The 17,562-nt window shown below is 44.0% G+C and overlaps 1 protein-coding gene across 1 annotated transcript in view; it reads right to left on the bottom strand.

The window, feature by feature from the left end:
• Positions 1–16,355, bottom strand: part of WBP1L (WW domain binding protein 1 like) — a 52,830-nt gene extending 36,475 nt beyond the window's left edge. The window contains exon 1 of the mRNA XM_006182977.3: positions 16,167–16,355. Within this exon, the coding sequence (XP_006183039.2) occupies positions 16,167–16,256 (90 nt within the window). The 5' untranslated portion in view covers positions 16,257–16,355. The remainder of the gene's footprint in view (positions 1–16,166) is intronic.
• Between the last annotated feature and the right edge of the window lie 1,207 nt (positions 16,356–17,562).

Here is a 17,562-nt window from a genome sequence, read left to right on the forward strand (position 1 = left end):
GCTGCCAGAAACCAAGAATATGAGCTTATCTGTGTCGTGGGGCTGGACAAAGGCAGACGTGTAGCGAGCCTGCCGGGGCAAGAAAACACACCTCTCCTGGTTTCCGAGCAGGACAAGGAGTTCTACAAGTCACGGGGCTTATTTCTTCAACCAGGTATCCACGAAAACCCATGGATGATCTCCTACTATTGTACTGAGTATCCCCAGAAGATGGCTGGGTGAACATCCCTAAACTGCAGTACATAATCACTTGCTAAACATCAAATGATATATTTCAGAGAGGGAGGATCCTAACCTATGTTGATGGCTCATACTTGAGAGACGGAAAAAAACCTACGCACTTCAGTGAAGTTAGGTAACTCATTCAAGCTTGAAATACATTCAAGCATTTCAACCAGGCCCGTGTGACTCCCAAATGGCTTGAACATGATGAAGATAGTATTCTTTTTTTTTTTTAAATTGAAGTATAGTCAGTTCACAAGGTTGTGTCAATTTCTGGTGTACAGCATAATGTTTTAGCCATACATATACATACATATATTCGTTTTCATATTCTTTTTCGTTCTAGGTTACTACAAGATATTGAATAGAGTTCCCCGTGCTACACAGTGTAAACTTGTTGTTTATCTATTTTATATATAGTAGTTGGTATATGCAAATCTCACACTCCCAATTTATCCCTTCCTGCCCCCTTTCCCCCACTCTGATATTATAACTGTCACTTCCCCCTCTTCTGTGACCTGATGGTCAGGGTCACATCCAGCCACCCAAGACAGACCATGAGCATAAGAAAGATGGACAAATTGGCCTTGCCCTGATTTATTTATTCAATTACCCAGTTAGGGAGAAAAGACAGCAAACACAGACACCATCGTGGGCACTCTTTAATAAATGGGATCGGAGAAGGATAGATGCTAAGGGCAAGAAGAGCTTGAAGAGGGGACACTGTCGACAGATAGAATGGCCAAGGAAGGTTTTAACAAGAGATGGCTAACTGACTAACATGCAGGGTTGGGATGGGAAGGTGAACACACCAGGCAGGGCCAAGCACGACCAAAAGCATGGAAACAAGGGCAAACGGGCATCCGAGAAAGGCTGAAGATGATGACACAAAGGTCAGCTGGAGGGTCAACGCAGAGGCCACTACACATGTGTGTATTTACTGAGTACCCTGAACCAGCACGTGTTTTCTTTCTGATGACTACGGCAGCACCATGAATGTCAAGGGCAGGAACTTCTATTACGTATCTTAGGCTCTCTTTTTGCTTGTTATATTTACTACTGAAACATGATCAATCTTGAAGTTGATTTTGTGTGGCGCAGGAGAGGTGGAGGGAAGACACCCATGGCAATGAAACAGCCTTGGTCTTTCAAATAGAGAGAGAAATAAAAGTAGCAGAAGCTGAAACCAGTTTAACAGATTCCTAAGGTTTCTGCCTCTTGCTTCTCTGCCCTCTAACAAGAAAATCTTTTTGTGATGACAATCAGTCACTCCACCAATAATTATTACCTTCGTGGACAAACATCACTGCCCTCTCCAGAGAGATCAGGGGTCTCTGCAACTCACCACGAACAGTGGGCTGTCACAGACAGTTAATGGGCTGTCGCCGGAGATGCAACTTTAGCTTTATCAAGTACAACAGCAGCCTTGTTTGTTTTTGTACCAAAATGCTAGGTTCGTTTTTCCTGCCCTGAAAACAGTTCAACCTCAACCAAACTGGCAGGTAGCCAAGAATCACATGAAAATCAGCAAGCTACAACTCAGGGCTGTCCCCAGAAACATTTCATGTCTCCTCACAAATTGCTCTCTAAACCAAAGATCAGAATTAAGAAAAACAGAAGGGAGGTACGTCACACCAACTACACGGCACACACTCAGATGTGACCTGGAAAGAGAACTCCACTTAGGAAAATTAGTCTTCAGGGTCTCCACTAAATCTGATTTCATCTTTCACTTTTATTTAAGTGTGGGGCAGGACAAAGGGCGAGTCGGTCCACTTTAGGTGCAATGGTGGCAGGCCCACAGAAAGGGCGAACATCAAGGTCATTTTATCAAAGGTACCTCAACTCTGAGTTCCTGGAAGCAGCACTGGATCCTTGGGGTGTGAAGTCACAAGAGCCATCATTCACACGGTCCAGCAAGGGATCATCTTGGTTGTGCTTTTATGGGAAGATCCACTCACTCTTTTGTGTGCTCATAAACTGCAAAGTTCTTTATTCTCAGGCCTGTCTCCTTTTCTATAGTGTAATCAACTTAAGGGTAAGATGCCTAACTTCCATTTCTGTGTCCCTCGCAGTACCAAGCAATGCCTTGCACAAAGCAGGCCCTGAGGAAAAGACAGTTACCTGGATGAAGAGAATTAATGACTAAAGAGAAGGTCGGAAAAATGAAGCTGAACCCCCTAAACACTAGTGCAGACAGCTTTTTCCTGGTAACAGAAACCTGCTCTGAGCTCACAAGGTTTGGTGAAGGGACTGGGAAACCCTCCCTTATCTATACATCTCTCACTTCTCAGCTGAGGAATTCAAAGCACTTAAGACATCTCAAAAGCAAAACTCCCTTTCTCAAGGTAGAGCTGGGACATGATTTGACCCCCAACAATAGTTTCTTGGTTACGGGAAGGGATGAGGCTGCTCCTAGGTTCTGTCTCCCACTCACCAGAAAACTCCATTAGCAACGCCTAGAAGTTGCCTTTTTTGCTCTAAGGATTGTGAAACTTAATAAAGCCTAACTGGAAACACAGCTCCTGGCACTGGGCATTTCCTCATTTCCTGGATCTTATGTAAATCAAATATCACCTCCTCCTTCCTTAGGCTATTCGATAACCACCAGAAGATGGTCAAAAACACCAGAAGAAAACATTAAAAACAATCTGTCCCTCCCATAAGTTGCAGGGAGATGGGAAACTTCTGGAACACACGTCCCAAATGTGACGGGATGACTGAAGGCAGCGAAACTGGAGAGGGAATCACACCAGATACAGGAGGCGCAGCCCTTTCGTAACATAGCGCCCCACCACGGGCCACACCAGAGCCTTGTATTCCCGGGCCAACACAGGATGACAGCAGTCAGTAAACTGACTTTAAAAACCCCTTGACCTGGGGTCCAAATCATGAAGAAAGCACTAGAGCAGAGCAGAAGTGGGCAGAGAGACCCTACTGTATAAGCCTAAAGCTTAGGCGGGGAACACTAGAAGGGCCTTTGAGAAAGCATCCCCCTCACAGCAAGAAGTCATCGCAAGCCACTGTCCCTCCCTGAAGAAAGTAGCAGATGCCAGTATCTTTGCACTTACATCCATGGTTCCACAGTCCTTCACTTTGGTCAAGATGCACATTCTCGGCAAGGTGTGCTCAGTACTGCAGAAAAGGTGGCACTAACCAGTGAGAGACACGATAAAGCACCACCCTTGCAGAGAACTCAAGGTTCATAAACTTGAAAAGGGTCACAGCCCTTTTCGTCGTTCCTTCCATCAGCTGGGGAGAGGGCCAGGGGGTTATTCCCAGCCCCACCTGCCCAATAGTATACTGATGATCTCGAGATGCGAGGTGACCTAGGACTAGACCTAGGGTTTCTGACTGAAGGGACAGAGGTGTTCTTCCCATGCAACCCTAACGATTGACTGCCCCGGGGCAGATTCTCCTTTCAACCAGACTCTCAGAGCTCTGGCATTCGACCACACTATCACCTGTTCTCATGACCTTGGGCCAATTACTTTACCTCTCCAAGCCTTCCTGCCTTCTATCAGCATGCCCAGAGACCGCTCCGAGGCTGCCATTTCCGCGATAAGAGACTCATGCGGTCAAAGAAGTTTGCTGTCCTTTTTGGAGATTCATGATGCATGTGCTTAACAGTTAAACCTCTAAAGACCCCCAAAGTCAAGAAGCTTGTTCAACCCTAAATCTCCTACGTTTCCAATAGCACAGCCTCTCTTAAGGAACATCTGTTCATAGCATCATCATATCTGTGGTGTTTTTCCGCCTCCAAATTCTATGCTCCATCTCTCCCTCCATCGCACTGCTCATCTGCCGTGAGATCCCCCCAGTACTGCCTGCCAGGCACAGGATGGGGACGCCCAGCATAAGTCTGGGGGGAGCTGAAAGAGAAGATATATTGGCAGCTCACCTCATTTTCGCAGGTTTCTCCGAACATTTGTGCAATCTCAGATAAGAACAGGATTTTTCCAAAAATTCTCCCTACACTAGAAACTGAGGGCAAAAGTCGTAAGTTAATTTTTCACTTTATATACTGGGCAGAGGTTGCAGATGGATATGTGTGTCAAAAAAAAAAAAAAAAAGACAAAGTTTTGAGGAGAAAGACGGGGTTGGTGGGGGGAGGACTGCCATGATTCACACTTCACCATGAGACCTGTTTGAGTAAAACAGAGAAAGCTGTGGTTAGATGGGCACTTTTGATACTCAGGATTGCAGAGTGCCGTTGGGGAGTAACTTTTTTAAAGTCGTGTAATTCTTAGAGAGGGCTGAGTAGGAAAACTGAAGAACTGTCATAATTAGCTGAATTTTCTAATAGTATTTTTACCCCTAGATCCAATTTAAATTTTTACACGTGAGATCCTCTCCTATAACATTAAGGAATTATTGTCAGTTTTTTAGGGTGTGATGTGGGAGGGTGGTTATGTTCAGGAACAGAGTCCTTTTATCTTTCAGAGATTCAGACGGAACTATTTATGGTTGAAATGATAGGAAGTCTGCAATTTGCTTCAAAATAGTTTCACTGGGGATGAATGGAAGTCAAAGTGGATATAGATAAGACTGGCCAAGACACTAAACTGCTACAGTTGGGTGATGGGTAGGTACATGGGGGTTCAGTATACCATTCTCTTTATTTTTGTAAATGTTTAAAATGCTCCATAATAAAAAAAATAATTAAAGAAGTCTATTCTAAATAATGACCATTTTTTCCTAATATTTTCTTTTCTTTTTTATTTTATTAATGGAGATACTGGGGATTGAACCCAGAACCCTGTGCATGTGCTCTACCACTGAGCTATTTCCCTCCCCACAAAATTGTCCACTTTTGACTCTAAATAATATTAAGCTTTACAAAGCCTGTAAAGAACTGGGGAACAACTACTACAATAAAGGTATTAAAAAAAAAAAAAAAAAAGAACTAGGGAACACCAAAAGCTCAAGTGACAAAAGAAAAACATAAACTGGAATTCATCAAAATTAAAAACAGTTCGGGAGAGGGTATAGCTCAAGTGGTAGAACACAAGCTTAGTATGCATGAGGTCCTGGGTTCATTCCCCAGTACTTCCTCAAAAAAATAATAATAAATAAACCTAATCACCTAACCCCCTAGGAAAAAAAAAGATAAGAGAGTAAAAGACATTTGTGCTTCAAGGACATCACCAAGAAAGTGGAAAAAAAAAAAAAAAAACAACCACAGAACAGGAGAAAATATTTGCAAATCACTGATCTGATAAGAGATTCATATTGGCTTCTTAACTGTAGGACCCTCTTTAGAGGTTTAACTGTTGAGCACATGCACCGTGAATCTCCACAAGAGATGGGAGACTTCTGTGACCACATGGACTTCTTACAGCAGAAATGGCTGCCTCAGAGCCGAAGCTGGGCCACGTTGATAGAAGCAATGAAGACTCAGAGAAGTAAAGTAATTGGCCCAAGGTCATGAGAAGAGATGGTGGCATGTCTGGGTCGAGAGTGCCAGTGCCCTGACAAAGTCTAGTTTAAAGGAGAACCTTGCCTTGAGCAGTCACTCACTGGGATTCCGTGGGAATACCACTGTCCCTTCAGTCAGACAAACTGAATAGTCATTTCTCCAAAGAAGACATACAAATGGCCAGTAAGAACATGAAAAAATGTTCAACATTACTAGTTATTAGGGAAATGCAAATCAAAACCACAATGGGATACTACTTCGCACTTACTAGGATGGTCATGATAAAAAACAAAAAAACAGACAATAACAAGTGCCAAAGAGGATGTGGAAAAATTGAAACCCTCATACACTGCTAGTGGGGATGAACAATGTAGCACTATAGAAAACAGTCTGGCAGTTCCTCAAAAATTGACCATATGACCCAACAATTCCACTTCTAGGTATATACCCAAGAGAATGAAAACGGATGTCCACTCAAAAATTGATATGTTCATGTTCAAAGCAGCATTATTCATAATAGCTCCAAAGTGGAAATAGCCCAAATGTCCCTCAATTGATGACTACATAAATAAAATGTGTTACGACCATGCAATGGAATATTAATCAGCCATAAAAAGGAAGGACACTGATACGTTACAATAGGGGTGAACCTTGAAAACACTATGCTAAGTGAAAGAAGCCAGTCACAAAATAGCACCTGATACATGATTCCGTTTACATGAAATGTCCAGAATGGGAAAATCCAGAGCGACAGAAAGTAAACTACTGTTTGCCAGGGACTTGGGGGAGGGGATCGGGAGAGAGGGGATGAATGCTGATACAGCATTTCTTTTGGGGTGATGAAAATGTTCTGAAGTTAGATAGTGGTGACAGTAGCCCAACCTTGTGAATATACTAAAACCCACTGAATTGTACACTCTGGAAGAGCGAATTTTATGGTATGTGAATTACATCTCATAAAGCTGTTATTATAAAGAGAAAAAAAAAGCCTCAGAAACCATCTTCACCTCAGAACAGGAAGTGCCAAATGTTGGAGACAGGTGTCAATAAGCCCCAGGGCGCCCCTCACCTCGGTACAGTACACTGCGCGCTGAGAGCACAGAGCTCTGTGTGTGGCCCTAGCACTGCAGTCAGAATGAGTGACAAACCACAGCTCCCACACCAGAGGCAACGGCACACTTCCTTGCTGGTGGTAACCCCCCACTCTCCCTCACTCGAGAGGGTACAATGTGCTTATCAGAGTAACAGCTGTATCCTAACTTACCTGCTCTAAGAATAAATAATTTCATACTTAATTTTTTAAAATTAATGCCAAGAAAACACCCCTCATCTGACTGCAAAGGCTGAGGATATGGAAAGTGATTCACGTGCATTTTGGATCAGGAGTGGAGCAAAATATATTCTTAAAGTCCTCCACTGAAAACAGATCTTGGGTTAGTGAGGGAACAGGGAAGCCTTAAAGTTCCCCAAAGCTAAAATAAGCAGTAACAACAACAACAAAGGCTAACATTTGCCAAGTAATTACTAGTGGCAAGCACTGCTCTAAGAGCTTTGTAAATATTAACTCAATTAATCCTCACAATAACTCAATTTACCCACAATATTAGCTAGGCGTTATTATCCCATTTTACAGATGAGGATATTGAGTTAACTAACTAGCCCAAGGTTATACAGAGGCAGTCTGGCTCCAGAGTCTGCACTCTCAGCAGTACTGCTTCCAAGCATCTCTTCTTCTGGGACGATCACCACGGAAGGTTGGCTGGGCAGGCACGAAATTAGACCTGGGTGCCACACAGCATCTGGTCAACAGCTCCAGGCCATCTGCCTGACATCTTCCAGGGGACCACAAACCACTTCTCTCAGCACATGGGCAGGCATTTCTACCCTCCTTCGGCTATAGGCTCACTGCCCTTGGGTGAATCCTGTTCCACAGTAAAGGGAGCAACCAGTTTGCAGACAAGAAGGAGACTAGAAGCTTAGCAAATCAGAGACCTATAGGCTTTTGAGGGAGTAAACGGAAATGTTCCCCAGGTGCCTGTGTTAAAGAGTCAGAAGGTGCATTTTCAAGGATAAGCAGAGGGAGGAAGTGAAGAAGTGATGCTCATGCACATGCGTGGGCAAATGAGCCCTACTGATGGGAATGTAAACTGATACAACTGCTTTGGAGAGCAACTTGGCATCATTGACCCCTAATTTCCAATGTACATGCCCTGTAAGCCCACAACCCCTAATTCCACGTCGAGGAATCTAGCACAACTGCAGAAAGAAATAAGCACAACAATGTTCACTGTAGCACAGTGTGAAATGGCAAAAATTTGGGCACAACGTGTGTTCACTTATAGAGGAATGCTTAAATAAACCCTGGTCTAAAGCAATAACATACAGACGTTAAAACAAAATTAGAGGTATGTATGCAATATAAAAAAAAGTCTACAAAAAAAAAGTCTACAATGTATTAAGGTTAAAAAAAAGTGCATGTTGTTAAAGTACTACATATAAACTATCCCATTTTTGCTTTAAAAACAAATGAAAGAAAATAAGGAACCCTACCCAGATCAACAATTTTATTTATTATATATATGTGTGTGCGTGTGTATGAGTTTATACATAGGAGTTAAATTATTATATCTATAAATATGCAGCATAAGCAGAAAAGCCACCAAAAAATACACACCAAACCAAACTTTTCCTTTTTACTCTAAGTATTTTTGTATTTCTGCATTTACCATTGTTATGAGCATGTGTTATTTCTGTGTAATTAAAAACTGATGTGACCAGAAACTGACACAACATTGTAAACTGACAATACTTTGAGAAAAAATAATATCCATTGAGTATTCCAACAAAACAAAACACTGATGTGAAAGGTAAAAGGTAACTTAAGGCCCAAAGAAAAGCAGCAATCAGATCTAAGAAAGGAAATGGAGAGAGAGCCATAGTGGACCGTGCCAAATCAGGCCGGTGCAGGTTTTCTGTCTCCACCCCCGACCCCACCCCACCCCACCCCACCCCCGCCCTGACCCCTGCCGCCCCACCCCACCCCCACTGCAAATGCAGCAAGGGGATTTGCAAAAAGACAAGAGACTCAAGAAAAAAGAAAGAAGCACACAGGATGACCTTCTCACACTATTCAACTCTACATTCAAGTCCCAAAGAGCTATTTTGCTCCAACAACCCAGTGTAGAAAGCCAAATATTAACTTTCTCTCCCAAATAAACCACAAATATTTAAATCCGATCAATAAACTAAGCTATGGGTGTTTTCTGGTTGTATCTGTGTTTGGCTGGTTTTTAACACAACCAGAGTGAAACTTCCAGGTGGAATCTGAGATGAGGAAGATAATTTTTAAATGGCAAACAAAAAGCGCCATGTACAATTTTGAAAAAGATAGTTTTTTTCTCCATGAACCGTAGGCCTCTGATCTGCAAGAATGTGTAACAGAACAGTGTTACAACATGAGATCTGTCTTGCTCCATATTTAAAAATCAAAACAGACACATGTTTTTATAACTTCACTCCAGGACCCACCCTTCCAAGCCACAAATATTCTTGCAGCGTCTTACAGTCACTCTCACCTCTTCCAAAACAAGTTTAAATTCTCTAAAACACCTAGGTCGGGAATGAAAACTGCACCACGGCATATGAGGGTGAGGACAGCACCATGAACAGAAGATACACAGCTCATCTGCTTTCCCACAGAAGAAAGCATGGAAAAGAGAAAACCCAAAGTAAATAAAGCCAGCTATGGGAATGTAGCTGAGTAAGCGAGAGTATCCCCAAAACCCCATCCAGGCAAGACTCACAAGTCTGAGAGGATGACCTACTTTAATTCCCACACTGGGAAAGCCCAGAATTGTATCAACAAGCTGCAGAACTCAATAGGATGAGATTTGTTTCCCTTTTCCTTACCTCCCAGGTTGCAATGTTCTGGATTTATTTGTATTTCTTTGTTTGTGGTTTCCACAATGCATGTCGGTTTTTGGCCAGACTTTGCTCCACCTAGTGGAACTGCAAAGGATGGGCCAGAAGGGTGGGGCCCACAGTCAGATCTCAGACTGTCATATGCCACTGCCTAGACAGGTCACCAAGACCTGCAGTCACTACTCCCTGTCACTCACTGGCCGCACTGTCTATGCGGTTATAGTGGGATCAGTGGCCCCGGCAGTGCCCACAATCCAGGCTGTAGGGCAAGGAATGAACCCACGTCATCGCGGCACCTCGTCCTGATGGTCTCTCAAATGTTAGTCCAACAACTGAAGGCAAGAAAGAGGCCCCCAGGTATTCAAAGGGCAGTTGGAATTTGAATCCAAAGCCATTTAGGATACCCACAGCATCCACTGAGTTGCCAGCTTGTGCTCAACACCCACAGATGAGCTGCATCCTGGGGCCCGAAAGAGAGGGCTCTCCTCTTGACACAGCCCTGCTGAGGTCCAGGACTGTCAGCTTCCCTCGTGGCGACCCTGAGAGCATCTAATGGTTTCCGCAGGCTGATAATGTGTGAGAACAAACTAATGTTCATGAGGCTGAAAATGAGAGGACAGCCAAGACTTGGAATAGGGAAAGGAAAAAGTTCTAAGAACATGACTCAGTTTGGATTGGTTATGGGACCATGCAGGGCACTAAGAAAAGAAAGTAACTGGCCATCAGGCTTTCCTTGGGGCGAAAACAAATGCATTCTTAAAAGGAAACCACAAAGGCAGACCAAAGCCAGAGGAAAGAAAGTTCAAGATCGGGTGACTTAGGGAGGCTCACCTGCTTACTGAACCACAGACTAAGGAAATGTGCTTTTCTTCAAAATATTTGATGTTGGCTGACAAAGCAGAGCTGACTGGTAACTTACGTCAACAAATCTGAGAGTAATCAAGATTCAGAGTATGAAGAAAAAAAAAAGATTGAGGGTATGAAAGCTTTAAACTTTCCCACCTAAAGTTTGTTTTCAGAAGTTATGTCACACACATCTCTTCATAGGAAGGCTGGCCTCAAATCCCGTGATACTGATCAAGAGCTGGTAAGCGGATGGCAGGTACCACGACACCAGGGTTTCTCCACCCTGGCACTACCGACATTCTGGACCAGACAATTCTTTGCTGTGGGAGGAGTACCCTGAGCAGCATCCCTGGCCTTCACATCACAGATGCCAGTAGCGGTCTTGAGTTTTGATGATCAAAATGTTTCCAGCGGGGAGGGTACAGCTCAGTGGTAAAGCACATGCTTGGCATGCACAAGATCCTGGGTTAAATTCTCAGTACCTCCATTTAAAAAAAAGTTTCCAGACATTGACAAATGTCCTTAGGAAGGGGCAAAATTGTCCCCAATAGAGAGCCACTACCCTTTTTTTGTGTGTGTGGGGGTGTAATTAGGTTTGTTTGTTTGTTTGTTTTTATTTAATGGAAGTACTGGGGATCGAATCCATGACCTCATGCTTCCTAAGCATGTGCTCTACCACTAAGCTCTACCCTCCCGGCCTTGAGAGCCACTACTCTACATTCACTTATCACGAAAAGCCACCTACCTACATAAGTAAGAGACCACAGAGACAAACCTAAACTCAGATATAGAACAGAATCAGGATAGAATCACTTTCAAACTCCCCAAATCTGTTTCTGAACCTAGTTTGAGAGTTGATACTAACTTACCAACCACAATGCACTCAGAGGTTCACCAATAAGAATAATAGTGATAATTATTATTATATTTAATAACCACTAAGTATATTCCAAAAGCTTTACATATATTGTATCTTTTCACCTCACAACAAACCTATAAGGTAGGTACTATTATTTCTATTTTATAGATGAGAAAACTGAGGCACAAAAAGGTGAAGTAGCTTGCTCAATATTAAGTGGAAGAATCAGGTTGGAACTCAGGTAGTCTGCCCCAGAGCCCATGCCCTCACCACTACATTACACTGTATTCCACCTCCACACTGGAAAGCTGTTAGATCTGCATTATCTAATACATAGTCAGTAGCCACATGTGACTATTTCATTTGAATTAGTTAAAATTAAATATCATACCACTTTGGAAAACAGTCTGGCAGTTCCTCGAAAGGTTACACAGAGTTATCATATGACCCAGAAATTCCACTATCAGGTATATACATACCCAAGAGAAATGAAAACATGTATGTCTATACAAAAATTGTACATGCATGTGCATAGCAGCATTATTCATAATAGCCCAAATGTCCAACTGATGAATGGATAAATAAAATGTGGTACATTCATACAAATGAAAATTAATAAGCCATAAAAAGAAGTGAAAAACGGATACATGCAATGATATACTGATACATCAACATGGAGGAATCTTGAAAATAGTATGCTAAGTGAAAGAAAGCCAGTCACAAAGGACCACATGGTGTATGATTCCATTTATAGGGAATGTCCAGAATGGGCAAATCCACAGAGACAGAAAGTAGATTAGCAGTTGCCAGGGGCTAGGGGAGGAGGGGGAATAATGGGCAAGGACTGCTAATGGCCATGGGGTTTCTTTTTGGGGTGGTGAAAACATTCTACAGTTAGATAGTGGTGATGGTCACACAACCCTGTGACTTACTGAAAAAACATTTTCTGCACACTTTAAAAGGATGAGTCTTTTGGCATGTGAATTCTGTCTCAGTAAAGTTGATATAAAACATTAAATGTCATTAAGAATTGAGTTCCTCAGTTATCCTGGCCACACTTCAATAACCACAGGGGCTAAGTGGCTGTAAAACGCGCAGCACAGATATAGACTATGTCCAGCATCACAGGAAATTCTACTGGACAGCACTGCTTCCACAGAAGGATAAAAGGCCTCCTTACCATCTAACTGCAGCCCCCGTTTTGAGTCCCAGCCTCCCTTCCCAGTCCTCTACACACCCACACTCAAAACCTTCACCACAGACTACATGCTACTTCCAAACGCTCCATTTTCACTCTTACACACTGGAGTAAACTTTCCCCCTTCCTAGGCCATAGACATCCAACTTATCAAACTTGAAAGCCTCCCCCTCTATGATGCTTTCCCCAAATCCCCACCCCCCCGGCAACTGTTCCCACTGCCCTCTGTCTGCACTTCCATTACGCTGATCCCTGCAGACTACAGGTCACTCTATGTGTTATCTGTCTTTCCCACAAGATTAGTAGCTCCTTGAGGATGGGGATCCTGCTACTCATTTGAGGGTTCCCAGTGCCTGGGAATAAGAGCGTGCTGCAAAGAGTGAACATTTCAGTAAATGTTTGTTGGATTCTCCTGAAAGGATTTACAGCAACTCATGATGTGGATTTCAGACAACTGCTCACTTTGGTGTATAAAGCAGAAGAAAATGACAGAATGAGGATAAGGATCTGGAAGTCTCACATCCCACTATTCTACAAGAAGGAATGAGGGTGGTCGCACTGAAATGCCCTATTTAAGAAAGAAGAGTAAAGCTTTTGGACTGAAAACTGGTGCAGTGGAGGTGAGTAAAGGGGGAGGGAGGGGCATACTACTGGAGGGTGTGGTGGGAAAAAAAAATATCAGGAACTCAGGCCCCCAACCAACGCAAAGTTGTAAGCATGGCAGAGGAAAGGTAAGGACTGCATCTCTACAGATTTGCGCCCAGCCCATTGGCCAGATCGCTTTATGGAAAAAGATGTTAAACCCACACATCTCCATCGTAATTCAACTGGAAGAGACAAATGCCAAGGCCTTACTGATCGGAGACTCTACTGCTTTTTTATTCTTTATGGATTCGAGGAATCACATCTGAGTTACAATGACAGGAAAATATAGTCGAAGATCCTAATCACAGAAGGGAGTTAAGGGGATGAATTTGTCTGGGCCAGGATGGCAGGAAATGACTGTTCCAGTGCAGAGCTGGTACCAGGGCAAGCAAGCTGCCTAATGCCATATATTTGATATTAAATGCATGTGTGAAAAAAAGATCGTATTTGACAGAGCCGTTTAAAGGGGGAAAAAATGCAATGAGGTACCCATACCATTTTCAATTCGGAATGAGAACAGAGAGTCCTCCTCGATGCAGAGCTGGCTGGAAGCCACTTGTTGAAATAAGGACAGTGAGTACCTGAAAGACATCCTATGCCAAAACGGTCTCTGAATTTTCTTTTCACTGATTTCTACAAGCCAAAATCAACAAAAACCAAACCAAAACAAAAACTAAATTGACAAAATTGTGGTGGATTCAGAGTTAATAATTATATAGGAACTTCCATTCCAAAGGTTAAAATTCAAAACACAATTCTCACGATAGATCATTGAGAACTCAATGAGAAAGGGGCTGGGAGATGGGGGTAGGAGTGTCTGGGGGAGGGGGTCAGGATGAGAGAGACTACTCATCCCAAAAACTTTCCCTTCTCGGCAGGAACTGTAACCACATAATAGCTGCTGGTCGGTGCTAGCATCCATCCAAATGGAACAAAGTACAAAAGCCACCCTGTCCCCAAAATAAGTATTGTAAGTGCCAAAGAAATGATAAGAAAATGGCTTGTGATCCACAAATTGCAATTAGGGCATGAGACTGAAGATCCCCTCCCACACCTTCTCTCTACTTCCCAGGCTCCCGTGAGCTAGGAAGGAACCTCCACTTATCTTGCCTCCTGTTAAAGAAATGGTTCTGGTTCCCATGGTTGATTTGGAGGCCAATCACTGCTCTCCCTCGGGGTGATGCAAGCCACAGGCCCAGGGCACCTGCCTCCAAAGGCTGCCCCGGACCTAAATCAACCTTCTAGCAATGTTAATTATTGGTTATTGGGAACAGCCTTTAAAGATACTTACAGAAAGAGGCAGGTGTAAAGGAAAAACTATAGTTTGTTCTATATTTTGTTCTCTAAACAACTATACTTCTTAGCTATACCAGCCCTAAGGGCTATAACTTTTCTAACAAAATCTATTTCTCCTGCCAGTTTATGATTTTAACTGTGAAAACAAAGAACCCCAACAAAGCCTATAACAAAAGAGTCCCAGTCCTAGAAAAAGGAACATACTGGGTCAGAAAATGAGCTCTTACTCCTTTCACATATGATTTCTAATTTACATATGTATATTCTTTGGGAAAAGCAGAGGATAGTTCCACAGAGAAATGAACAGACCAAGTACGGTATAACCACACAATGGAGTACTATTCAGCCATAAAAAGGAATGAAGTACAGGTACACACTACACCGTGGATAAACCTTGAAAACATTATGCTAAGGGAAAGAAGCCAGACACAAGAGGTCATATACTATAGGATTCCATTTATATGAAATATCCTGAAGAGACGAATCCATAGAGACAGAAAACAGACTGATGGTTGCTAGGGGCTAGGGGAAGGAGAACAGGTAGGAACGCTTAATGGTTCAGGGGGGTTTTCTTTTGGGGTGATGAAAATGTTTTGGAACTAAACAGAGGTGGTGGTTGCACAAAACTGTGAGGGTACTAAACGCCAATGAATTGTTCACTTTAAAACGGTTAATTAAGTGGTTTTAAATGGTTTATGTTACATGAATTCCATCTCATTAAAAAAATTAATGTTTTAAGTGGAGGATACTAATGGGCAAAACATGATGCATATGTGAAAAGGTGGCCCACAACTCCAAGGGAAAAGATATTTTTATTGGCATTCTGCTTCTACTCTTGATCACAACACAAAGTTCAAGTGCTAAGCTGTATAGACTCTGTCATCTTGTTCTGTGTGTGTGTATGTGTGCCTATGCCTTTCTGAAAAGACAGGGCACAGAAAGTGAAGAAAACAGAAAGGTAAAGCCTTGCCAAATACAAGGGGAGGAGGGGTGATTCCCCCTACTGCACCCCACCCAACTTGGCACCAGGAGTAACGCTCCCATTAGGGTTTCGAAATGCCAGCCGGAGCTGAAATCAGCACAAGCAAGCTTGTCTGCCCGTATAAGAAGCAAGCCACCTAGCAAGAAAAGCTGGGGTGCTCCATTTGTTGCCCGTATTGGCATCAGCACCACCTTTTGCTCAAAACCCGGAGCTGGCTCAGATCAGCATCGGTGATGGCTCCCCCAGACCAGCCAGCCTAGTAAGAGTGTGCCCTGCTGCTGAGGGGTCCCAGTCTACTTCATCCCACCTGCCTTCCAAGAGTCCTGCCTCCAACACCATTAAGAATGGGGCCAAGATGCCCTCAGAACTTTCCAATGCCCGGCTTGAATTAAATATCCTCTCAGCCCCTCCTTCCTCTCAGGCCCGCTCAATAACCCACGTACCCCTACCCGCACACCAGGGGACACGAATGCGCCCCACTGGCCCCCGCTTGTCACCACTATCCATTCACAGTCATTCCAGCCCACCTGACCTAACTCCCGTCTCAAAGGCCCCTCACTCGCTTGGCACCACGCCTCTGCTACCTCCCTGACACCAAAACCGTCACAGGTGTCCCTCAGCCAAACACCGACGCCCCTTTAGATCTTGTCCACTCAAGGCATGGGTGCCCCTCTCGGGACCCCTCAACTCACGGCAACAACATTCCTTCAGCCCCTTCCAGCCGGGCCTCGACGACCCCCAGGCCCCCAGCCTGGCCCGAACGCCCCCTCCCCCTTACCTGCGGGGGTTCAGCCCTGGCTGACACGGGGCTGGGCAGCGCCTGGAGGAGCAGGAGCGCCATGCCACCCAGGAGCCTTCTCCTCTCCATCCCCCTCCTGCTCCTGCTCCTCCGCCACGGCGCCGCCACCTCCCTCCTCCTCCTCCCTCTCCTCCTCTTCCCTCTTCCTTCTTCCCTTCTTTTCCTGTTTCACTCTCCCCTCCCGCTTCCGGCTCTGCTCCACCCCGCCCCAGCCCAAACGCCCTCCCAGACACTGGGCTGGTTCTCCAGTTCCAGCGCTTCATTGGCCCTTGCCCTTCTTCCATTGGTCAAGATAGCTGTCGATCAAATCGAAGTCCCGCCCTGTCATTGGGACGGAAAATCGGAGGAATCCAGCCAATGGAAAGTAGGAGGAAGCCGGGCCATCTTGAGTGCTGCGAGACGGCGTAAATGCGTCCCGCTCCGTAGAGAGTGGCGGAACTAGCTCTGATCGGGAGGCGGGGCCACCCAAAACGTGTGTTGAAAAGGCTGGTTCTGGTGTCGCCATCTTGAGTGTGGCGGAAGTACTAGATTTCCATGGTATAGCAAAGAGGAGGGGTACGGTAATTCTAAAGGGTAAAATAAGTTACTTTTAGAAGGTATCCGGGGGCTTTTAACGAAGACAACTGCAATCTAAAAATCTTTTGATGTCTTTTGTCTTTAAGCACAGCCACAGTACCGGGGTCCCTGTCATAATCTCAAACTGCTCAAGCAGTAGTTTAGATCAACTGAATTCCCTATGAGATAGTATCTTTACCCGAGATAGTATTTTGTCACCCCAAATTTGAGAGATAAAATTCTATTGACTACCTCAGAAATAGCCCTGAAATCCACCCCTATAACTTCAATCTATGTTCTCATCTTCTGACTAAATACAAATGGTCTCCCTGCTGCTTTGCCAGTTGCCAATTCTTCCTTCCTACACAGCAGGGGTGCTCTACCACCTAAAAACCAAATACTACCGCCTCAGGGCTTTCCCTGTCAAAATACTTCAACTTCCTGAAGGATTTACAGTCCAAACATCTCAATATGGTCCTTTCTGTGGTCCTTTATGGTCCCTGCATACTTCTTTATCTCACCTACTGCCACTACATTTCCCACACATTCTGATCACACCAAACACTTATGAGATCCTCCAATGCACTGTGCTATAGTGCACTTAACTTCATTTACACATTACACATACAGTTCCCTGTTTACAAACTCCTAGTTCCCACCCCCTTGTTTCTTATTCTGAATTCACATAACACCACACAGCGTATCTAATCTGTAATTTCTTCCTGCCAGACCCCTCCCATTCAATTTGTTGCTTTTTCTATGGCACACCAGGTCGTATTTTTTAAGAGAAATCCCTCTAACACCCTGTACAGGGCCCAAC

This window comes from Camelus ferus, chromosome 11 (assembly GCF_009834535.1).
Source record: "Camelus ferus isolate YT-003-E chromosome 11, BCGSAC_Cfer_1.0, whole genome shotgun sequence".
NCBI classification, from domain to species: domain Eukaryota; kingdom Metazoa; phylum Chordata; class Mammalia; order Artiodactyla; family Camelidae; genus Camelus; species Camelus ferus.